Source organism: Mya arenaria, chromosome 9 (assembly GCF_026914265.1).
Source record: "Mya arenaria isolate MELC-2E11 chromosome 9, ASM2691426v1".
In the NCBI taxonomy this organism is placed as follows: Eukaryota; Metazoa; Mollusca; class Bivalvia; order Myida; family Myidae; genus Mya; species Mya arenaria.
The window spans coordinates 35,726,625-35,752,824 of record NC_069130.1 but is presented as its reverse complement, the minus strand read 5'-3'; the positions used below and the strand labels follow the sequence as shown (position 1 = coordinate 35,752,824).

At 35.2% G+C, this 26,200-nt stretch overlaps 1 protein-coding gene and 1 long non-coding RNA gene across 5 annotated transcripts; one reads left to right on the top strand and one right to left on the bottom strand.

The window, feature by feature from the left end:
- Positions 1 to 478: 478 nt before the first annotated feature.
- Positions 479 to 26,068, bottom strand: LOC128202760 (uncharacterized). Of its 4 annotated transcripts, XM_052903893.1 has the most exons (9): positions 25,732 to 26,068; positions 24,351 to 24,457; positions 23,942 to 24,053; positions 23,148 to 23,286; positions 16,889 to 17,026; positions 16,263 to 16,406; positions 5,892 to 5,996; positions 1,869 to 5,115; positions 479 to 1,515 (listed from the first exon to the last, which is right to left on the bottom strand). In XM_052903893.1, exons 1-8 carry the CDS (start codon positions 25,846 to 25,848, stop codon positions 4,880 to 4,882), a joined length of 1,098 nt encoding a protein of 365 aa, XP_052759853.1. In that variant the 5' UTR covers positions 25,849 to 26,068; the 3' UTR covers positions 479 to 1,515; positions 1,869 to 4,879. The 4 variants fall into 4 exon arrangements, with proteins under 4 accessions (XP_052759853.1, XP_052759851.1, XP_052759852.1 ...); XM_052903891.1 differs by lacking the exons at positions 23,148 to 23,286; positions 23,942 to 24,053; positions 24,351 to 24,457; positions 25,732 to 26,068 and adding an exon at positions 21,516 to 22,395; XM_052903892.1 differs by lacking the exons at positions 479 to 1,515; positions 23,148 to 23,286; positions 23,942 to 24,053; positions 24,351 to 24,457; positions 25,732 to 26,068 and adding an exon at positions 21,516 to 22,395 and having other exon boundaries at positions 1,848 to 5,115.
- On the top strand, positions 11,723 to 14,904 carry LOC128202762 (uncharacterized). The gene is made up of 3 exons (XR_008255812.1): positions 11,723 to 11,861; positions 13,548 to 13,710; positions 14,759 to 14,904. It is a non-coding gene; the product is annotated as an uncharacterized LOC128202762 (long non-coding RNA).
- Positions 26,069 to 26,200: the final 132 nt, after the last annotated feature.

The following is a 26,200-nucleotide window of genomic DNA, read 5'->3' as shown; positions in this document are numbered from 1 at the left end:
GCATTTACTGAAATATTGTTTACTGATTTATAACAAGCTTGTAACCCGGTTTATAATAGCAGAAAGCATGACAAATATTAAATGATTGGTGATTGCTAAAAGATTTACTGTGGTCTACTATAGTATCACAAGGCAGAAATACCATGTTTTATGTTCATTCTTATTAGCAAATTGAACTCAAAATCCTTCATTAGAAACATTGTTGTTGACATCTATTAACCCATTTTGAAAAATCAAAACAATAATATTAATTGTGATAAGTCTTGTTTGGGAGTAAGAGTGCATCTTTAAAAATAGTGTGTGTTTTTTCAATTTGTATAAAATATGCACCAATTCAATATGACAAATGAGACAAAAAATTGAAGTTAGGAAATAGAAGTAGTAATTGTACATAATACAAAACAACAAAAAAAAAATGACAAAGCTCAATATAACAGGAAATCTATATGAAAACAAAAATCATTAAAGGCCATAATTATTTAAATTGAATTAAGGTATTTAAGTAATACACACTTTAATAAAAGCTTTCACCGACAACATAGTTATTATCAATGTACACTATGGGACTTTTATCCAAATTTTGATATTTTACCGTGAATTAAAAAAGTTATTTAATTTTCATTACACCCAACCCCAAACTCCAAGGGCTACAAAGAGCGATAAGTAAATATTTTGTCTATATTTGAATCTTGTTTCACATTATCAGAGCTTATGAAATAAACACAACAGTTTCTGGTGAAATAAACTTCAGTTAACAGAAAACATAAGTTCAACCGAACAGCATTATTTATACACATGCAAAAAATCATTTTGATTGATCTTGTGAGTCTTCTGAACAGAGCAGTATTTCAATGTTTGAAAATATAAAGCAGTTTTATAAATTCTTAAAAAATAATCAATAATAAGACAACCTGCTGAAATCTCTTTAAATATTTTTCTATGATGTCTAATGAACAATTTAAAAGACAATTTATGATAGTTTACCGTTCAATTTTAAAGAAAATATACATATTGTAATGTAACCATACATTTTTATAGCTAATAAAATGCTTAAAAATCAACCCTTCTCTTGTAAAAATTGATAAAGCTTTATTGGACTTATTCATAAAATGTAATCATTTAAATAAATTAATTTTACGTATGATACTAACAAAAACAATGAATGTACATTCAAATTAAAATATGTAAAGAAACAAGAACACTATGTACATGTAGGCGGTAATGCCCCCCCAAAAATGTCAGAGTGAAAGTTCTCAACTAATTTGTCTTTTTAATATTATAACATGTAAACAGTCTCTGTAGGTAATCGATGTCTATTTGTTTTATTTTGTCAATGGTATTCTTACATTTAGAATTTTTCACAATAAGTCTTCACTTTTCAACATTTGAAGTTTGGTCTATTCCCATGCGTTTGTACTTGTAATGTGTGCACAGATGATAATTACTCAATGCTGAATCAATGCTGATTTGGTTTTTATGCCCCTTCAGGTCTTTACCCATCTAGAATGTTTAGTGCTGTAAAGGAAAAAAAAGTACTTTAAAGGCCTTTCTAACTTATTAGTATAGATAAAAATACTGCCATACATATACAAAATAAAATAAACAGCTTAATATTTTTCGACATTATTTAAAAAAACAACAACAACAAGCTGATACATACATGTAGATAATATATAAAGAAAATTCCTAAATTTATCAATAAAATTCATCATCATCATCATCATCATCATCATCATCATCATCATCATCATCATCATCATCATCACCACCACCACCACCACCACCACCACCACCACTTTATTATTGAATACAGTGAGTTTATAAAACAACAAACACCAACTCAAATATGTTTTATATGAAATACTCACATCATCTCTATCAGATGTGACTGCCTTGTGGATGACATGGATGTCAAATCTGTCTCAATGATCCAACATAGTATTTAATGCAGGCTGGAATTCTTCATAACCCCAATTTGTTGACTTAGTAATATTCAGTCATTTTCCTACCTGAAAGAAATTAGACTTCTGATTATCAACCGGCAGAAACTACAACTGTGAAAGACAAATGCACATGTATCAATTATACATTCTGCACCAATATCTGTTTTAGCCAAGAGTAAGGGTTGGTAGGCACAAATGTGTAGTTGTTGTGCATATGGTTGATAATGATTCACAACAGTACGGGGTTTTAACGAGACCTACACCAAGCAAATGAATGTCGCTAGTGTCAAAGCTGTCGTGGCTTCCAGCCCGAAACCATGTACGTCTTTTCTTACAGGTTTATTTTGAAAATGTGCAGTTTGTAAACAAATAATGGGTATGTTAATGTATTATGGTATGTTAAAAATAGGTTACATACCAAAACACATCATTTTTAAACAAAATTCTAAGTCTAATATTTTTCTAAGATAAAACAATCAAATAAAAGATTACATACTCATATCATATACATAAATAATGTGCATAAGTACATTTAAAAATATGAAACATGTACATAATGCACCAGTCAATTGTAACCATGGCCCCCAGGTCCGGGGTTATGCCGGGGATAGCCAGGGAAACGGGCTGTGTTTTACCTTTCAGGTGGCCCTGCAGTGCCGTGTGAATGCGGTGGTTTTGTCTTCGAGCAAAATATAGCGGGGAATATGCCTTACCTAGGCTCCCTGGGGTGCGGGGGCATATGGCAGGGATTTGACCATCAGTTCGACCTTGCAGGACGAGGATTTTACCTGGGGTTGGCTGGACCGAAAGTCAAAGTCCCGGCTATTCCCCTGACCTGGGGGGGGGGGGGGGCGTGGTTACAATTGACTGGTGCATAAGTAGATGTAGCATGTATATTTATAATAATATATAATTATAGTACATGTATGTAAAAATATTAACACGCTGTCTTAACATTTAGCAAATAAAAATGATTTCAGAATTCCAAAGATAAATTAAAAAACAAACATTTTTGAACACATCAACGTACAAAACTACTCAAAGATACTTACATACATAGCCCTTTGATACGAATATCCCAGTTCCATGCCGATTGTTGACATTCGCTTTTTCGACAGAAAATCTTGTCTTACGCGTATAATTCACTTATAATCCATGTTTTACTGTAATGACTCAAATTGTTAGGTGTATCGTAATCAACTGTCAGTGTGCACTTTTAGTGTTTACTTATTTTAAACGTATATTCATGATAAAATCATCACCCGAGTTTCCAACTACTACGATGTAAAAATTCCATTATTGACCTATGAATAGCGGGGAAATACCTTCTGGTTCTAAAAATAGCAACATCCGGTATGTGTTACAACTCGGGGACAATCGTAATAAAATTTAACTAATGTCACCTTCAACACATTAACAAATAAAGTTAGGTGAACATTTAATTCCAATATTGATTAGATTAAAGAAAAAAGATTACCTCATGGTTTTTCAATGCAGTAAACATAACAAAACAACATAAAACATAATTATTCCCATTCACATAATTACCGGTCCACACATTTTACATTTCCGGCACATGATATTTCAGATAACCAATCGGAAAACATAAACGAATCGGGAACAGTTATTAAACTTATTTGTCGTTCTTCCGAAATAATGCTTTGAAGGAAAATTGAAGACTATCTATTCAACCATAAAAAGCATTTTTAACACTCATGCAATCGCCACCCATTTGCATTTTTTAATCATTATAAAATAATAGTAAAACCCAACTGTAAACCAACTTAAAAACCGCTACTACCACTAACTAAAAAAAAATCCCATTCCATAATAGGCGCGCACTTCAGTGCGGCGCCAACAATTGTTAACATTCTAAGTAACACGGACATAGCCGAACTATGACGGTTTAATCAACTTTCTAGATCGTAGTTACTCGGTCGTCTCCGGCATGGGTAAATTATTTAGACTGGTACCTTGCATTATCACCGATAAAATTATTGGTGTCGGGTATCATTTCGGGCTGATCCTTTTCGGCCTACTTTTATTCATTAATGTTTGTTTTAAATCGTGTGAATACCGCTTTGAACTTTCATTTTATATCAGTTAAATTTAATTTGTGTTAATTTCGTTATTGCGACTTATATTTGTTAGTAAAATCGTGAGAATTAGCTTTGTACTTCCATTTTATATCACTTAAATTTAAAAAAGTCAATTAATGTCGTGTTAAGGCACTTATATTTGTTATCGAATGCATAATTTGAACTATTATCCACAATATGCCAGTAAATTCTCACATGCTTATTTACTACCACAGCGTGTATATAAATCGTTTTCACAGAAAGTAAATTTCTAAAATAACGAACTCGTATGACCGGCGACCACTCAATACAAAAACACAAAGAATAACTTTGTTTAATTTCCTTTTTTAAACATTAGGCTTATTCATTTTATATGACGTTTTGGAAGTTTTACACGCGTCAAAACAAATTTTAAGTAAAGTTGAATAAGAGTTGATATCATTAACAAATATTTTTTTCATAATTAAAATTTATCCGTATACACTTCCCCATTGACTATTACAAACATGTATCCCTATAGACGCCGCGTCTAAATACAGGAAGTTATACACGAGCGACATCGATTTTACACAACCACTTTCGATTTTCGCCAACATGACATTGTCAGCGCCGGTTTATCGATTGTACTCGATAATCGTTTCACCACTACATATAAGTACATGCAATTCGAATGCAAAACCTTAACAATTAGCTGTAACTCATGCGTTTTCTTAACCATTAAAATGCATGAGAGTTTTTCTCTGTGCCGCGGTATAAAAATTCACTAGTCATAATAATAAAGGCAAGTAAATTATCAGTATACACAGGTAAAACACATAAAATGTCCAGATTGAATCTGAAAATAAACATGTAATCGTGTTATGTATCAACATGTTTGTCCAATATTTCTCCATCACAAAAACTGTCAAAGTAAGAAACACCATGTTCCTGGTAATCTCGTCTTGATTTACAAAACTCTGGAAAAGTACTCAAACTAGCTAGGACTGAGCCACCAAGCCAAGTGGATTTCTTGCGTTCCGGTGGCGCTACAACAGTAATGCCGGTGCCAGAAGTGACGCTTCGTCGTAGCGATGATGTTATTGTATCGACAACACCTGTAATTAAAACGGTTTCATCATTTTTCATCTGTTTGCAAGTGGAATCGAAATTTTAATTCATGTATATGAACAATCTATTAAATAAAGCCTATTGCTACCAGGAAACAACATGTTGAAATCAAGGCTTTACAAATGGGCATAGCGGATGATTCGAGGGTCATAGATAAATGGCTATTTAAACGCTTTCATAACTTATATGAGCTATATTTAACGACGCAATTTCTTTATCGAGCAACGATTTAAAGGGACTAGTCACCAGATGGTCCCCAAATCGACAACTACAGAATTTCCTTAAAACAAGCCAAGAATTATCAACACGAGCTAGTATGAGGCCGATAATACATATTTTTACATGATTAAAATAATGTTTTGTCGCTGTTCAGCTGAGTTCGCCCGTTTAAAAGTAGCGAATAATGGTTTCCCAGTTTATAGTGTGTATATTTAGCATGTGAAAGTCACGTGATTACTACAGTTACATATACCGACACTATTGTTAAACCTAATGGGATTTACATGGTAGACAAACCAAGTAAATTTAAAAATGGCAAAATACGCAAAAACTGCGAAAGCGATGTGATACATTAGTAAGTAAGATTCAATGCGTTGTTCTTAACGATAGTAGTTTTTGACAATATTCTTTTTTTTTTTGCAATAGCATCGTCTGGTGTCTAGTCCCTTTAATTTTAAATAAAAATGAATAAACTGAGGACTCAGCAAGAATACGCATACAACTAGCTATATAAACGTAAGATAGTATTTGTTTTAAGACATACCGAGTGGCATGCTTGCTCCACCGGAAACGATGACATTTTTTAACAGTTCTGGTCGAACGCCATGGTCACACGCGCTGATGACGTCATATAGAATTGATTTTATACCTGCATATTTATATATGAAATAAATAACTTATACATACATTCATAAATACGAACCAAAGTTATAAGTATGAATACTTGTTAAACTAATGAAAATATTTACTAGTCACACGATAACCCTGAACAAACAAATGTATGCGTATTTTACAACGTTTAATACTGGTGATTTTCGAAAGCGGTCGTAATACGATTGAAGTGTAATATCAAATCGTAGGAGTATCAAAACGTTTATAACATTCAGTGAATCCATCATGAACAGATAGACAAAGCAGGTCCAATATCTAGCCTTGTTGGTATAGTTTTGTTTATCAAAACTGGCTAAACATTATTCAATTTTAACGAAGGTACTCTATCATTGTGAATATAACCTGGTTAACAATTAAAATCGTAATTGTGCATGCCATTCGACCACGTTCATAGGTCCTTGACCGTTTGTTATAACATTGTTCTGTTCTATGCTCCAAACAGGCTAACACCCTCATGTGTACACTAAGTATACACCTTACGAGACCGATAACGCGACGCCCATGAAAAGTCTTGTTGCGTCGCAAGGTAAACGTACACACCAAACTTATCTCTAAAAAAGCGACCGTTCAATAAATTTTGTTTTCAATATAAGAAGGAATCTGAAGAGAACGACAATCAATAAATAAGTTCAGGGTTAGTTGTTTACAGTTCGCCTTTTATCATTTACAAGTGTGAATCGAACATCTACCTGTACGCCAATAGTACGGACGAGAATTGTGTAATGTACACCAATAGTATGGACGAGAATGGCGTAATGAACACCAATAATATGGACGAGAATGGCGTAATGTACACCTATAGGGTGAACGAGAATGGTGTCATGTACACCTAGAGTATGGACGAGAATGGTATAATGTACAAATATAGTATGGACAAGAATGGTGTAACAAAAGATTAAGGTACGGACGAGAATGGTGTAATGTACACCTATAGTATGGACGAGAATGGTGTAATGTACACCTATAGTATGGACGAGAATGGTGTTATGTACACATATAGTATGGACGAGAATGGTGTTATGTACACCTATAGTATGGACGAGAATGGTGTTATGCACAAATATAGTATGAATGAGAATGGTGTAATGTACACCTTTAGTGTGGACGAGAATGGTGTAATGTACACCTATAGTATGGACGAGAATGGTGTAATGTACACCTATAGTACGGACGAGAGTGGTGTAATGTACACCTAGAGTGCGGATGAGAATGGTGTTATGTACACATATAGTATTGACGAGAATGGTGTAATGTACACAAATAGTATGGACGAGAATGGTGATATGTACACATATAGTATGGACGAGAATGGTGTAATGTACACATATAGTATGAACGAGAATGGTGTTATGTACACACATAATATGAACGAGAATGGTGTTATGTAGACCTATAGTATGGACAAAAATGGTGTGGTGTACAGCTATAGTACGGACGAGAATGGTGTAATGTACTCATATAGCATGGACGAGAATGGTGTTATGAACGCATATAGTTTGGACGATAATGGTGTAATGTTCACATATAGTATGGACGAGAATGGTGTAATGTTCACATATAGTATGGACGATAATGGTGTAATGTTCACATATAGTATGGACGATAATGGTGTAATGTTCACATATAGTATGGACGAGAATGGTGTTTTGTACTCATATAGTATGAACGAAAATGGTGTTATGTACACATATAGTATGGACGAGAATGGTGTAATGTACACGTACAATATGGACAAGAATGGTGTTATGTACACATATAGTATGAACGAGAATGGTGTAATGTTCACATATAGCATGGACGATAATGGTGTAATGTTCACATATAGTATGGACGATAATGGCGTTATGTTCACATACAGTATGAACGAGAATGGTGTTATGTACACATATAGTATGGACGATAATGGTGTTATGTACACCTATATAATGGACGGGAATGGTGTAATGTACATATATAGTATGGACGATAATGGCGTTATGTTCACATACAGTATGAACGAGAATGGTGTTATGTACACATATAGTATGGACGATAATGGTGTTATGTACACCTATATAATGGACGGGAATGGTTTTATATACACATATAGTATGGACGATAATGGTGTAATGTACACGTATAGTATGGACGAGAATGGTGTAATGTAAACATATAGTATGGACGATAATGGTGTTATGTACACATATAACATGGACGAGAATGGTGTTATGTACACATATAGTATGGACGATAATGGTGTTATGTACACCTATAGTATGGACGAGAATTGTGTTATGTACACCTTTAGTATGGACGGTAATGGTGTAATGTACACGTATAGTATGGACGAGAATGGTGTAATGTACACATATAGTATGGACGATAATGGTGCTATGTACACATATAGTATGGACGATAATGGTGTTATGTACATACATGTATATAGTATGGTCGAGAATGGTGTTATGTACACCTATAGTATGGACGAGAATGGTGTTATGTACACATATAGTATGGACGAGAATGGTGTAATGCACACCTATAGTATGGACGAGAATGGTGTAATGTACACGTATAGTATGGACAAGAATGGTGTAATGTACACATATAATATGGATAGGAATGGTGTTATGTACACATATAGTATGAACGAGAATAGTGTAATGTTCACATATAACATGGACGATAATGGTGTAATGTTCACATATAGTATGGACGAGAATGGTGTTATGTTATATATAGTATGAACGAGAATGGTGTTATGTACACATATAATATGAACGAGAATGGTGTTATGTACACCTATAACATGGACGAGAATGGTGTTATGAACACATATAGTATGGACGATAATGGTGTTATTCACACCTATAGTATGGACGAGAATGGTGTTATGTACACATATAGTATGGACGAGAATGGTGTAATGTCACATATAGTATGGACGAGAATGGTGTAATGTACACGTATAGTATGGACGAGAATGGTGTAATGTACACATATAATATGAATGGGAATGGTGTAATGTACACGTATAGTATGGACGAGAATGGTGTAATGTACACATATAATATGAATGGGAATGGTGTTATGTTCACATATAGTATGGACGAGAATAGTGTTATGTTCACATATAGTATGTACGAGAATGGTGTTCGTACACATATAGTATGGAGAAGAATGGTGTTTTGTACACATATAGTATGGACGAGAATGGTGTTATGTACACATATAGTATGGACGAGAATGGTGTTATGTACACATATAGTATGGACGAGAATGGTGTTATGTACACATATAGTATGGACGAGAATGGTGTTATGTACACATATAGTATGGACTAGAATGGTGTTATGTACACATATAGTATGGACGAGAATGGTGTTATGTACACATATAGTATGAACGAGAATGGTGTTATGTACGCATATAGTTTGGACGAGAATGATGTTATGTACACATATAGTATGGACGAGAATGGTGTTATGTACACATATAGTATGGACTTGAATGGTGTTTTGTACACATACAGTATGGACGAGAATGGTGTTATGTACCCATATAGTATGGACGAGAATGGTACAATGTACACCTATCGTTTGAAGGAGAATGTACATCTATCGTTTGGAGGAGAATGGTGTAATGTACACATGTAATCTGGACGCGAATGGTGTAATATATACCAATAGCCTGGACAAAAATGGTGTTATGTTTGGACGGAAATGGAGAAATGGACATATAGTCTGGACGAGAATGGTGTAATGTACACCAGTAGCCTTGACAAAAATGGTGTAATGTAAAACTCAAGTATGGTCAGAAATGGAAAACTGGACATATAGTCTGGACGAGATTGGTTACGGATGGTGTAATGCACAACAATAGTCTGGACGAAAATGGTATTACATAATTATACTTATAGTTTGGTAAAGTATGGTAGAACAATGTGTAATGTACACCTATAGTCTGAACGAAAATGGTGTTACATACACTTATAGTCTGAACGAAAATGGTAGAATGGTGTTTGTAATGTACACCTACAGGCTGGGCGAGTATGATGCAGTACACACTTTTTGTCAGATCTAAAATTGTAGAATGGTGTAGTGTACACTTATAGCATAGACATAGATAAGAATGTTGTAATGTACACAAATGACAAAGATAAGAATGTTGTGATGTACACAGATGACAAAGATAAGAATGTTGTGATGTACACAAATGACAAAGATAAGAATGTTGTGATGTACACAAATGACAAAGATGAGAATGTTGTGATGTACACAAATGACAAAGATAAGAATGTTGTAATGTACACAAATGACAAGGATAAGAATGTTGTGATGTAAACAAATGACGAAGATAAGAATGTTGTGATGAACACAAATGACAAAGATTAAAATGTTGTGATGTACACAAATGACATATATTAGACTGATGCAATGTACATAAATAACATGGATAAGAATGGCATAATGTACACAAATAACATGGATAAGAATGGCGTAATGTACACAAATGACATGGATAAAAATGGCGTAATGTACACAAATAGCATGGGTAAGAATGGCGTAATGTATATAAATAGCATGGATAAGAATGGCGTAATGTACATAAATAGCATGGATAAGAATGGCGTAATGTACATAAATAGCATGGATAAGAATGGCGTAATGTACATAAATAGCATGGATAAGAATGGCGTAATGTACATAAATAGCATGGATAAGAATGGCGTAATGTACATAAATAGCATGGGTAAGAATGGCGTAATGTACATAAATAGCATGGATAAGAATGGCGTAATGTACATAAATAGCATGGATAAGAATGGCGTAATGTACATAAATAGCATGGATAAGAATGGCGTAATGTACATAAATAGCATGGATAAGAATGGCGTAATGTACATAAATAGCATGGATAAGAATGGCTGTTTACTGTTTACAAACGAGTCTGTCTGTAATATGTCCACGATATGCGTTTTTGATCTTTTCATGCAGTTTTAGTTTGTCAAGTACAATTCGTCGCTGTCACAGCTAAGTCGCCCAGGTTATATTATGCGTGTGAAAGTAACGTGATTATTACTGATATAACTACTGACGCTATTTTTAAATTTACTGAAATTGATGTGGTAGACAAACCAATCAAAATTCAAATTTGAAAAATACGCAAACAATTGCGATAATAACTTGTGTCGCAAGCAATCTGATTTATCGGTAAGTAATTTTAATCCGTAATACACAACTATAAAAATATTATGTAATCTTGTGACAATTTTTTTCTTGCAAATGTATCATCTGGTGTCTTAGACTAAGTCCCTTTAAAGAATAAATGTTAACATCAAAGGATATTTCGATTTACATCTGTTTTAATGACAAAATTTTACTCTACGAACTACTGATTACTGATAACTGACTACTACGTTGTTCCAGAGCCCATAAATTAACGATTAGATTTTCACAAATGAATCAGTAGGCCTTGCTCTGTCATCGCTCGTCAAACAATATTCACGTTTACACAAACGGTAATCTGTGGTTTATAGATGACAGTGTCATAAGTGTATACACCAATGAGACGTTAAACACGATGAACGCATTAGCAACCGAACAAGGAAACGTCAATGGAACTCACATAGTATAACGTATACGTAAAATACGTACGTTGGAAAATTAACATATGCGCATGCGCAGATTGTTAATTATTATCGCAACAATATTATATAAAGACAACGGTGTCTAGTCTAAACAAGGACATTTGTATTATCACGTTAAAAACTAAGTGATTAAGTGCAGGACAATGGCATCTAAACTTCTCGTCGCACTTTTCGTTTGTACTCTCCTGGCTGTATCCATCACATCTGTTGAAGGTAATTCGATTGAATACAAATTCTCAAAACACACATCGGTTAGGCTTTCTATAGTCGGGATATTTTTACATAACGTAAGCAAATATCAACTTAAAGCAGTTTGCTATTTAACCTAAAAGAAATAGAAAATGTGTTTACAGGTATGAATTAATGAGTTTTGTGTAGTTTGTGATTGCTATTTATTGGAGTGTTTCTTTCAACATGCTTAACTGTTAAATACTGAGAATACTAGCATTTGAGAAACGCTCACAACTAACAAACGTTCAACGTTTATTATGAATATTGCGAGTACAAACTATTGTTAACGTGAACGTGAATGCTGGGACCGGTAGCAAGCCTTGCCATTAGAATGGGACTTACCATTTACCTCATCAATTGTCAATAATCAATGCTCAATAATTAACGTAATGACATCTGCGACACTAACTGAAGTAGTTGAACAGCTTGTGTACTGATCTCAATGTTTACATACTGATCTCCGTGTTTACATACTGATTTCCGTGTTTACATACTGATCTCCGTGTTTACATACTGATTTCCGTGTTTACATACTGATCGCCGTGTTTACATACTGATCTTAGTGTTAATAATCTGATCTCAGTGTTTACTTACTGATCTCAGTGTTAATAAACTGATCTCAGTGTTTACTTACTGATCTCAGTGCTTACATGCTGGTCTCAGTGTTTACTTACTGATCTCAGTGCTTACATGCTGGTCTCAGTGTTTACTTACTGATCTCAGTGTTAACATACTGATCTCAGTGTTAACATACTGATCTCAGTGTTTTGCGTTATCTCACAATTGATAAGTTTTGTCTCAATCAATATACTTGAATATGCCCCATTCGACGAAGATAAATTGTGGTTTGTTAAACGTTATTTTCACGCTCTTTTGAACACCCATGTTAGCTAACGTGTTAGTAATATTAAGATACTAACGTAATTTACAACCATAACAAAGCAATAATGAAACATTATTTTTACTGACCATATGTGTCACGCAATGCTTTTCAGTTGGTGTTTGTGTCTATCAGAGATGCAAACGAATGGTAACATTGGTATTCGAATATTCAGTACTTTTAGTGGTGTATTTATTGGTGTAAATGTTAGAAGTTGTAGTAAGGTATTATTAATGGCTATAAGTCAAGTATTAGCAGGAGCATTTTTACCATGCTTTGGCGTAGCCTGTATCCGCGACGTTCCCTGATTCCCCAAATTAGTCTCTGTTATTTCCCATTTTCAGAGAAAATCCCAACAAAAACAATTGAGTTTGAAAAACCCCGATGTATTTCAATACCACTGCAAGCATTGTAAAATTAGTTTGGCGAAAACTCCCGGCTGAATGACGTTACGACATTACCTTACAGGCTCTGAGATTGACCTTGACTTATATAACCATGGAAAACCAAGCCGACTCTGGAACTTGTAAAATAATAAAACGAAAACAAACGTGGATTTTAACTTATCTATTGTACAACAAAATTCATGCAATTCTTTACTATGTAGTTTATTGGCATTACAGTTTCTGGAAGCATATGACTTCTCTGTCATGTACAACACACACACACACAAACTATATCCGATTTGACAATGAACGGGAATGCTCGTTTAAGTCCAGACCTCAACATTTGAATAGAAAACGATTTTTGTACCATGACTTATAACGACAATCTAATGTGTTTTGTAGGAATATGTTACGAATACCATTGCGCGCGGCAATGTCACCACCGGCGCCCGTTTTACGACGAGTACGCCTTTAAGTACCTGTGGCCGAACGTGTGTGGAAAGGTTGCAGTAGAGAGGTTCAACATGAAGGCATGCTGTAGGACCTTTGGACGGTATTAACAGAGGTACGTTCATTATTCCTACTATTATTATTTTTTGTAGTATATACACGCATTGTCCGCTTACACAATAGACGAGTAACAATTAATATTGGAACAATGTGCAGCATTTAAGCTAAAGCTGTACGAATACATCACTTGCTGAAGATCACCAACCCGTCTATAATTGCGAACTTTATTTTGGCTATATAAACATCTACCAATCAAATCTGATATCATCATCAATGTGGAATATTGGGTTTTACCGTATTCTGCAATAAAAGAAGAAAGGGATGACATATGGTGTGGCTTAACGTGTGAACCCTTTAGTTGAAAGTACCACTGAAACCAATATCAAAAAAGGGATCGAAAACTTTAAAAACATTCGTGTTTTGTTGAAATGTTCCTGAAGGGATTTTTTATAGCATATTATGAACTAATTGGTCAAAAGTGTGTATAAGCATGGAAATATATATATATATAAGGCATATATATCTTCTTTGGAACTATTGCAATGTCTTGCCATGTCTGTTTACGTATTGTGATAAATATTGTATAACGTCAAGGCAAATGATTTTGCAACCTGGCGTTGCACTAATGTCAGAGTATGAAGAGAAATTTGAAAATAAAAAAAATAATGTCAATAAGAAATAAGAAAGAAGAGGGCAATTTAATTATTATTTAAATGCCATGGTGTATGTCGCTTTGTACTCCATTATGCTTTGGCAATGGATGTCATTTTACCATACTACATGTACTTTGAAGTTGCATGAAAGGTGACTTAATCGTCTGTTAAACACTAGATTTAACTTTCTATGTAAACAATCATTTATATTTATCAAAATGACGAAAACAGCTATAACAGATGACACTCGGCTGAGCATTGTATCAATATTAACTGTATTAAGGCATATTCATATCATCATGAGTGTTGAGGCTACTGACTCTACATGGCTAGGAACAAAACCTTGTATTAAATATATTTTTCTACTGTTATAAGCTTGTTTTTCTATAAAACAAACCTATGAGGTCGGAGATGTTTTCCGTAATACAGTGATTAATTACTCTGTTTCAGGTATATTTCAAACCAAAGCCACCAATCCATCATTGACGCACTTGTTATTCACATCGATACGTTGGCTAAGCCAATGACAACTTTATTGTTTTGTTTGTAAATGAAAGCTTTTGTTATTTAAACTGAAATAAAACAAAAAAAACAGCCGCCATTGTGTTATACATGTATCGGTATTGTTAGGCAGTGTTATCCTTAATCTACTCACTAACAAAGATTTCCTTTACCTGCCTTTCATTATTCACTACCAAGGATAAGCAATATTGAGGGATTTATTTCAGCAAGCTTTGAAATAAACTAAAATTCAAGTGTGTAGTATTGTACCAGAAGAGATGTGTTGATAACAAAATTCACAGTTATTCTAAACTGGCAAGATAGAAATATGGTCATTCCCTGTGGTTGCAGCCGAGGGCAACACATAAATGTTAAGAGTTAATTTTTGGGGAAGTACGCACGCTCTATTTTCTGTAGATCGTCAAAATTACTCTCTTATTATATGTTAGAGTACATTTTGACAATCTACAGAATGGAGCTAGCGCAGCGAAGCCACAGGCCGAGAAAGCACGCGTCCTTTTCTGGAGATCGCCAAAATAAACTCTAACTTTTTTGGTGTTCGTACTTAATTAGCCGATAATAAAAAGTTAAACCATCAAGGCGTTCGTTTTATTTAATGTGAGTCGGTCGATTGTAAATGTCGCGGCTTTGTGAAAATGTTATAAAATTGATTGATGTTGGTGTAAAAAGTTGGAAAAAGCACCGAACAATGAATGTTATTGCACTTTTCGTTTAGAAACCAACAAATTGTTGATACTAAGCTTATTAGAATTACCTTAGTTTGTTTAAAGTACAGAACATTACTGGGACGACCTCGTAATGTTTTTTATTCATTATGATCTACAAAAGATTGCACATTTTTGTACTGAAAAAGAAGGATGGTAAATGCTTAATTCGTATTTGAATATTGTCACATGAAATCAAAATCTTTCATAAATCTGTTTACAAAAAATGAAGTTATAAATCGACCACAAACGCAGAGAGCCGAGATCCCCGTGATTTGTAGTGAGTCCGGACCCACTAGACGGTAAAATATTACTGAACAGAGTTCAATGAAATCTTTAAACAATTAAACATTATTTGTATTTGGGGGGGGGGGGGGCATTTCTAATGATTTGAGCAAAGTGTTTAACTCACTTGATTTGTCAGAGTTTACTAGACTTTTACAGCATTTCAAACGATAAATTCCGGATGTTATACAAGAGCGACATAGATAACAACTTTCGATTGTCGCCGACATGACATTGTAATTCGCTGTAATTCACGCGTAATCTTAACCATTAAAATGAATGATTATTTCTTTTCTGCGCCGCGGAATAAAAATACACTAGCCAATATAATAACGTCAAGTAAATTATCAGTACACACAGGTAAAACACATAAAATGCACAGAACGAGTCTGAAAATAAACATGTTCTGTTCTATTCATAAATGTTAACAAAAGGGGATTTACCTTGGCAATGATAATGTGACATTGCACAAATATTTCTTATTTCTTCGTCCACCTCTACAGCTGTGCCATCAGGTAGCGTGTGTTGTGTACTCTCTCCATATATGCAAACTCTCTCTTTCAAGTATTCCATTTGTAACAGGCGTCCTGCAACATTGATTAACCAAAAGCCTATGACTACACATCGTACAATAGTGAGGAGAATGCTGTTATGCCTTTTTGGTACAACGGTATCACCAACACGACGACTGTGACGATAATGTACCTCCTATTAACCAGATATACACAATTTATAGAAGGGAGAGGGGACCAAGTTGAATTGGGCTTCTTGAATGCTTATAAATTCTTAACTACATTATACTGAAAACTGTTGACAAAAATGATATCTTGGTTCTTAAGAACATGCATATGGACGTCACCCGTATGCAAATGAACATTGATATGTTGAAAAAAGTTAATGTATTCTTGACACTTGCCAATTTAACTATATATATATATATATATATATATATATATATATATATATATATATATATATATATATTATAAAACAGTCTCGGTTGCTTATATGTTACGGCCCGGGAAAAACTAATGGGCATTTAGAAATGGCACACAGCTAGTTGGCATACTCAACGAAGATGAATATGAGGTTCCACATCTCGCATCCACAGTTCGTGCCAGAGTTTCCGTGACATCATGTCCACCAACATTGATTCTCTGCATAGCCGTGGTGTTATTTGCATCGTCAAAGGTACTACAGATTTTACCTGAAATTAATCATGATGTAAATGCGGGCAATCTTTTGGAATATGCGAAAAATGGCAATCAAAATAAGTTTTCGTTACCGAGGACCATCGTGGGTCTAAATCACTCAACTGAGTATCTTTTATATCTTTTAAATGTCTAGATTGCTTCAAATTATTCCAAATGATATTGTGAAACTGAAGCTTTTTCTCCAGCAATGAGTTATTGTTTTACCAGTTGACAACACAAATAAAGCCTATTGCTACCAGGGAACGACATGATGAAATTAAGGATTTTCAAATGGGCATAATGGAAGATTCGCCGGTCGTAGTTGCATAGCTTGTTTAGCACTATCATAACTAATATGCTTTATACTTTACGACGCAAAATTGTTAGCGGGGGCCAAATTAAAGGGACAAGCTACCAGATGGTAAAAAAATCGGCAAATGCAGTATTTTCTCAAGACTAGCCGAAAACTGTCAATACAAGCTAATGTAAGACAGATAATACATGATTTTACAATAAATATTTAATAAAATACAATATTTTTTTTTAATATTTTGCCGCTGTATCAGCTTAGTTTACCCGTTTAAATTTAGCGCATGATAGTTTCCTATTGAATGCAAAAGTCACGTGACTCGTACAGATACATACGTATACCGACGCTAACTTTAAATTGACTGGAATTTACGTGGTAAACAACCCCAGTAAATTCCGAATTTGGAAAATACGCAAACACTGCAACAGATACCCGTATCGTAAGCGATGTGATACACCAGTAAGTTTCAATGCGTTGTTCACAACGATATCAATTTTATGCAGTTTTTGGATAATTTTCTTCCTTTCTTGCAATTGTATCAACTGGTTTCTCTTTTAAGTCAATGTCTTCAAAATTAAGACTGGGTCAATTCTTCAATGCTTGTAAGTTGGTCAAAAGGTCACGTTTAACATCATCAACTCACACTTTAACGAGTTTGCCAAACTACACATTGTCCAATTGACAATGTTTGAGCTAAAAACAATCGGTCAAAAGGTCATGACCAAGGTCATCCAAGGACAGAACTACAATATGTTTGCAAAACAGGACAGTTCCTGTGAAACTATTTTGAAATTGGAACAGATGTTTCAGACAAGATTTTATCTAGTACATACATCGATGTAAAAAGGGCTGCCTGCCTTTTCTAACTGATCAACTTGAAGTAAGCACTATTTGTAGAGAGTCACTCATTCATACCTTCTGTGACACGATTTTGAATAGTTTCAGACTTTTTTTTAAAGTTCTTTCCAAAAACATTTCCCAACATTTATAAAGGTTGTCATTTAAAGGTAATTATTTGATACAGTACTAGTAGTAGAGGGCGGTACCCTAGGTACTTTTTTTACTATATATTCAATAGAAAGCCGCCATTTTGTCTTGAGGAGTCATTTTTTTTACTATATATTCAATAGAAAGCCGCCATTTTGTCTTGAGGAGTCATTTTTTTTTACTATATATTCAATAGAAAGCCGCCATTTTGTCTTGAGGAGTCATTTTTTTTACTATATATTTAATAAATAGCCGCCATTTTGTCTTGAGGAGTCGATTACATTTTTATTATATATAAGATTTAAAAACGCAATTTTACTTTGAGGAGTCATTGTTCTACCTGCATAAACCAATATATGTAATATATAGCTGCCTTTATGTATTTAGGAATCACTTTTTTAAGAGTATAGGTACAAGGGGACTTAAAGACCGCGCACACCTATAGTGGTAGTCTGCATACGTAATATTATTTCGAGAACTCGTGGGGTTTAGCATGTGTCCGTCAGAGCCCCCCGTTCCGTTTGTCATTCGATTCTTAACCAGATACTGCTTTGTTACAAGAACGCAACTTATCGTTGATTTAGAGATATATGATGTAATAATATGAACAATAGATACGTTTTTTATTTTTATTTACAGATTTACAACATTCACATGTTCGCATGAAAATAGTATTATATTAATTCATACATAACGCATTATAGAGCACAACAAAGCAAAGTAGATTCAATAACCGTAGGGATATGACATGTATCCATCTTTGATTACTCTTTTATCGAACACCGGTCTATAATCTTTCTTTTGAGTTGTAGTTAATAGACGGGCGGCATCTCGATCGCGGACAATTTTAAATTGGTCAGTTACTGTAACTATATCGTCTTTGTCCTCCGTCACCATTCTCTTTATTGTATTAAAATTAATATCCAGACAGTTCTTATGGTTGAGAGTTATACCACGAACTTTACAGTGTGTTGTCTTTCCGTCCTTGTCAGGGCTAACCAACTGGAAGGCATAATTTTTAGGGCCTCCCGTTACAAACACCTTTATTGAATTCCCAGGTGTCTCGTCAGTCAAGTCACCTAATTAATCACCCAGGCTAGGTACCCATTCTCATGGATTTGTCGAAAAGACGATTGAATCCGTATACGCGTACAGGGCACGAGAACCAAGCCGATCAAGGTAGGAATATAGTTTTAAACGTGCCTGCGCCGTAGTATAGGCAGCTATGACGACATTTGTTTTCTCTGATGTTTCAATGAACTCTTCCTTATAGTTCCATCTTATTTCTACCATGTCCTCAGATACAAAGTTCACGCCCGTCACATCCTCTCGGTCTGAAGTTAGCTGTCAAAGTATATGGAAGGGTCGTCGATGTATTCAACCTGAGACATGTTGGGCCTTTGACCAAATTTTCCCCAGAACGAATTCAACATGAGTTTGGCCAGAGCACGCATTCCGGGATTCTTTTTTATGTTGTTATAGTCCAACAGAATACCTTCTTTATCATAATATAACTGGGTGTACTTCTGTTTATCGTCCTCTGTTTTACACCAGTCAGGGCAACCACTGGCTTCCTGTTTAATATTCAGGAATGTATTAACGTACTGTGTGAATAGACCACCGGTTTTCGTTTCAGCGTCATATTGGGATATCTGATCAAAATGCCATATATATACTTCGTATACATTGAGTACACGATACCCCTTTTCAACAGCCTTTTTCAATTCATCAGTAACCCATGTACCAATAAAACAACGCTCACTGTCTGTGTGTGTACATGGATCTTGTTGTTGCGTATCGGTACATGTCCTACATAAAGCAAACATTAACTTCCCATTCATTTTACAAGGTAATACGGGAACAAAGAGTCCTCTGGGGGGTAGGACCTTACATTTTATGAGACCTTCGTAGGTGTCGATACCTTTGAAATCTTCAGTGATTGTGGTAGGATGACCTAATGGTATTTTCCCCGTTTTATTGATAAACGGGTACAGTGAAGTGACGTCATAGTAGTTGAGTGTTTCACCCCGACTTCGTTCCTTAAACAAGGTAAAGGCTTCTGTTCTTCCTCCGAAAAAGCATCCCTCGGTTGTAACTGCGTTACGTGTTCTAGGTCGTGTACAAAAGCAGCCATTTCCTGATTGTTTTTCATTTGCTGTTCAAATTCAGATTCCCAGATAGATTGGTACACGTAACCTCTGTCCTCTAGATATATTTGTTTGTCTAGTGTCTTTTGATAGAGATCACCCATGGTTAATTTACTGACAGGATGGAGTGTAGAACTGGCATACATTTTTGGATTTCCATGCCAAAAATCGCCATGAAATTCAAGAACCACGTTCTGACCATTTGCCTCATAATACCCGTCCACTTGTATGGTCCAATGACTTTCTCTCCACCGTTTCGAGCGTGTTGAATACGTACATCCATTGTATGTGATTGGTATTTAAGCCACTGGAGAGCTTTTATAGATTGAACTTGTTCAGGATTGTAACCGTGCGATGGAATCAAACCTATAGTGTCCTGCTGCAGAAAATTAGTCCGGAAAACACGCTGACAAGCCGAAGCAATAGTAATACTTTTTTCAAAAGGATCCACGCCGGTAATATGTATAAAATCCTGCCTAAAACTCAAGGCACTCCGTCGTAATATGTCTACGTCTGATGTACAGTACTTGAGAAGTTCATATTGAAAATTGAAAGTATTGTGTTTGTTTTCGTTATACCATTGTACCATAGCATCTAGGTTGTAATAGGTCAAGTCAGGTAAATGGTCCAAGACAATAGTCTGATGTTCCTTCTTATTGTAAAGGTGTGGAAAATATCCCTGGGCTAACTCAGAAAAGCCAAACATCTTTGGGAGTTTGGACAATGCCATTGGCAGAAAGTTTAGAGAATCGATCATCTTGACGTTGCTATTAGGCTCAAACAATGACATTATTTTAGCCCCATTGGGAATTACACTTGGTAATATTCCATTTGTGTACAAATATTTTAAATATAATAATATAATATCTTCTGAAAACAACCAGTCACAAAAGGCATCAATTGTATCAACACCTGAAAACACGAATTCATTCTGGCCACACAAATTACATACACTTGTGCTGGACACGTTTTCACTCCGAACACACTTTATGAGCTAACATAGATTTGGCATGTGTTCAAAAGAGTCACATGTTGTCTTTTTACAATGAATACACTTACCGTTTTCCCCAATTTTAAAACCGCTTTCGCATTCCACAATGTCTTCTTGGGTACACTCAAAATCGAAAAATATATATGTTTGTTTATTGTCTTCTTCTTGTTCATCTGATTCTTCAATTTTCTCTTCTGGCTTCATATAACACTGATGTTCCTTTTCAACAGTCTTTACATGTGCCACAGTATTTTCCACCGCATTTATGTTTTCCTTTACACATGGATCTGTTAATAGTTTAGAACAATGTACACAGCGATGGTAGGTTTTGCAGGTCAAATTTCCCTTGGCAGTTTGATTTTTGTGTAAAGTATAACACTCTTGTCCCTTAAAAAATCGATTACAGTAAGCGCAGTGAATCCAGTCATCCTTGCTAGACTCGTGTATTTTATAACAGGAATGACACACATTGTTACATTTATGTTTCTCCTTGTGATCGTATCCTTTTTGACATTCTGTACAAAAATAGCTCCTTCCTAGAAATGCTGGCATACTCGTGATGATGTCATAATGTTGGTCATGGTGATACAAGAATATCTTGTTGTCCGAGTCAGGTCCCTTGTAAATTTTACCATTGGAATGGTTTTTGAAATCACGTACAGTTGGTAATTTGTTAACACGGCCTGGAACTTCTTGACTTCCTCAATTCCACAGGCTTCTCTTGACACGCTGGCATCACTGTGTAGTTATGCGGCCAGTAATCCTTGTATGCTGGAACCCTTACGTATACTCTCCCATTTTTCGTGTTTATCTATTCTAGCTTTCGCCGTGACAATGGCTCTTGCACAGCATAGCTCATCGGTGTTTTTTATACGTATTAAACACTGTCTCGACGGATATATGTTTACTCACCGAACGAGACGTGATGCAGGTCACCAGAAAAGCGTTTTATCGTAATATTTCATTTATTATATACCTGCCTATTTAATTATTCCTTTTTATTTTTCGCTTTCAATTTGATTTAAATTTACCACCATCTGTCAAATGCGCGTATGAATTCGAATGTGTTACGTAGTTTTGTGTAATGAAGTCAAGAGAGGCTACTACAGCGAAACGAAGTCAAAAGTTACAGAATTAACTTTATTGGGCAAAATAAGAACGAAATATTTTGTGTTTAAGCAAAATTAACTAATTGCTAATACGAAATTAAATGTCACAGCATAAAAACAACAACCACAATGGTACTTATTTTACGAGTATACGCTAATCGTCATTTCCTGTAGACGTATCCACAGGCATCTGAATCATTAATTGTTTGTCACTAAAATATTGTTTAAAACCATTTTGGGTACATACAGTGAGATAAACAACACATCTGAAAACACAGAAGAAACTTTTTTGTATATCAAAGACACTAAATATCTTCAGATGTGTTGTTTATCTCATTGTATGTACCCAAAATGGTTTTAAACAATATTTTAGGGACAAACAATGATTCAGATGCCTGTGGACGTATCGCGGCCATTTTTAACAAAGTAAATATTGTGCTATTACCTTATGTCTTTTATGTAGTTTGATTTGTTTAAATGCATTTTATGTCACAATTTATTTATGTGAATAAAAAAACTATTCTGTTCTGTTTTTAACAGACTGGAAAGGACGGCCATGATCCGTGCTGGAATTTTCGATCCAATTATTACCGTTTTTGATGGCCACAGCATGCGTGACCGACCCTCCAATGTCCAAAACCGCACCTGTGAGGCGACCACTGCTGTATAAGGCCAGGCACGCCGGAATCGTAAGATACAGAGCAGGGATGTTAAACTTTTCAAACATGAGCTGGAATAATCATGCGTTGTCAATTAAAACATTGATCAGCAACATATAAACATGCCAAAACATTCGAAAATACGAGCAATATTCGTGAGCAATATAATTATATACTTTTACAAGCGTAGCAAAGCATTTTGATAATGTATAAATTCATGACATTTTGCCACGCAATTATATTTGTTCTAGTCCTAGAATATAATACACTTTGTGTAACATGTATGGACAGAATAGAGATCAATCTACTTGAAATCATATACCAATTTATACGCTGAGCCATTATCAAGTACGATCCTGCTCTTAAGTCAGATTGGAATATAGAGACGTAAGAATTAAACATATATAAAATACACTTTTGCCGCTGATTCTTGTCACAGTTAAGCAGTAAATTAAACAGAGGATAAATGTTTCGTTCCGAGTACTATCGCAATATATCTTACTGAGTTGGCTCCAAAAGTTATATATCAAGGGTGGCGTAGTAATGTACATGTACATGTAAAATTTTCAATTAAGTTAAAGCGTGTAGGCTCGCCCATACTCGCACAAATCACTTTACTCGTGCTATCGTACTTGTCATTCTTATACGCGATACACAAAAAGAAGCCCACATGTACAATCAGGGTCTCACTACCTATTTTATAGACATTTTCAAAGGAGCACTTGCCTCAACAAGACTATGTCTGTTGCTCTGTTCATTGTTTGGAACCTCCGTCACAAGCATGGAACAGTCCGCGATACCACTCCGTAACTCCTTACTAAAGACGTAGTTCAAAAATCTGAAAGGTGACAAACACTTACGTTGCACGAATATTATACAACAAACAGCCCATGTCATAAAGGTGACAAACACTTACGTTGTACGAATATTATACAACAAACAGCGCATGTCATAAAGTTCGCGGTGATTCAACTACAATGTACTTTTTAAAGGCGGTACATGAATACAAATAGATAGATGTTTGACTTGTTAGAAAACAGTGAGAAGTTTTCCAGTGAATCCGTGTCGCATTCTTCCTTAAATTCATTTCAATTCCTTACGCAGTTCAAGTTAAATTTGTGCACAAGTAGCATACCTTTCCATATGCTCCCAGTCGGTTACCGCTCCTCTAGACATAGGACATGACAGTTCATGTTCTTCACCGGATTGCAAGGCAGCGGTCCCAAAACATAGCTGATCAGGCTGTGACAGGGTGAAATATAGTTGTTTAAAATCACTGACAATTATAACACTTAATTATTGATATTACCTTTGGAATGTATTATAATTACCACTACGTTTATGTTAAGAGTTCATTTTGGCGATCTACAGAATCTGGAGCAAGCGTAGCGAGGCCGCAGGCCTATTATGTTTAAATCGCGCTGTTACTTTTGTTTTAAAACGGATCGGCTTCATCACATCTGCCGGTGTACTTTTACTATAGCTTAGGAAATTTACTTTTTGAAAACGTTAAATTTCCGAACAGTTATTAGCTAGCATTGCACTCCTGTGTACACCAATAGATTCGCCGGACGTGTGCTGTTATAATCAATCAATGAAAAATATATGCGCAGATTTTAGTAGTTGTTAGATGACATGAAGTAACATTTAAATGATTAAGAATTGATTGGCGTAGTGAGCGAAGTACGTCAGGTCATCTGTCTTAGAATACTATCTTATTGGCTGACACATTGCCAACGCAAGATCTGACGAAGGGCCGCGAAAGTTCAAAATTCTTCATGATTAAGCCTAGTGTAACGGTCCGCTGTATGCGGCGGATGTGCGTTCATATTAATATTCCGTATAAAACGGAAGTACGTTCGTAATACGTATGTAAACTTGGTTAGTGACATGCAAATTAGCAAAACCCGGTATCTGTTAGAAGTTAGTGGTTATAAAGACCAGTGGACCACTTCAGGGTCGAGCATGCTTTTCCCTGAAGGGATCTGTTGGTGTTTATTTGGTCTCACACATTACACTAGTACTAATTAATTGGCTATCTGCAATGTCATTAACATGAATGTTAAAGAATCATGTAACATAAACATATATTTTGCGGTCGTTTTCGTCAAATGCCGTCTTAATAACTAGATCGATATTCGTTTGACGGTCTCATAGATACATTAGTTACATTTTGGGTGTGTAGAGTGTTTCTACCACTAAACCAATAGCCCACGGATCCGTCACTGGAAGTGACATCCATAAAGTCAAACACGTAATTATACTAGGGGGAGGACGTAATTTCGTTTCATGCAAACATTAAGTGAGAAAAATGTTTCATGGCAAACAAAATGGCGGATTTAGAATGAAAAGAACCGATTCTGGTACCAACTTTTACCTGGTAAGTGGAAGTTTTTCTTTAATTTTTGTATATATATTACTCAGCTCGATAGATCAGACCAGCGACTTTGACATTTCTCGGAATAGTTATTTATTAATTTACACCATGGACCAACAACTAAAACGACCACACGCACCTGTGCTTTGGCAACTAGTGTCCGTTCATACGCCTGTGCAGTTTTATCCCCTGCGTATCCAGCCTTGCACATCCACGTACCAAGATCAACAACCACTGGTTCGATATCACTGTCCATTTTACCGCACTCCCCAAATTACGCGTAAGCTATACAGATAGGTATTGTTTACAAACTAAAGTACTAACGTCGCAGAAAAAACTGATAACACACTTAATCCGACTGATAACGTAACGCATCGCCTTGAAAATAAACTGCAACGAAAAATAAATAAGTTATTATCATAAAATGATATACATTTAGCGATTTAAGTATAATTGTCAAATAGTTGTTGGTAAGAATATTCAACACTACCATAATGAAATATGTATTCGAGAATTGGCTAGTGTTGTGTACATCGAACCGTCAGTTTCTTTTAAATATCTTATCAGTGTCAGTTTCATTCAATCATTTGTTCCATTCATTTTGTTGA

Excerpts from the sequence above, each read along its gene's own strand:
- LOC128202760 (XM_052903891.1), bottom strand. The coding sequence starts at position 21,999 with ATGCCAGCATTTCTAGGAAGGAGCTATTTTTGTACAGAATGTCAAAAA. Across the intron at positions 5,997-16,262 it reads GTCACATTATCATTGCCAAG|GTATAAAATCAATTCTATAT; the intron begins GTAAATCCCCTT and ends ATAAATATGCAG. Across the intron at positions 5,116-5,891 it reads TGGAGCAAGCATGCCACTCG|GTGTTGTCGATACAATAACA; the intron begins GTATGTCTTAAA and ends TTTTAATTACAG.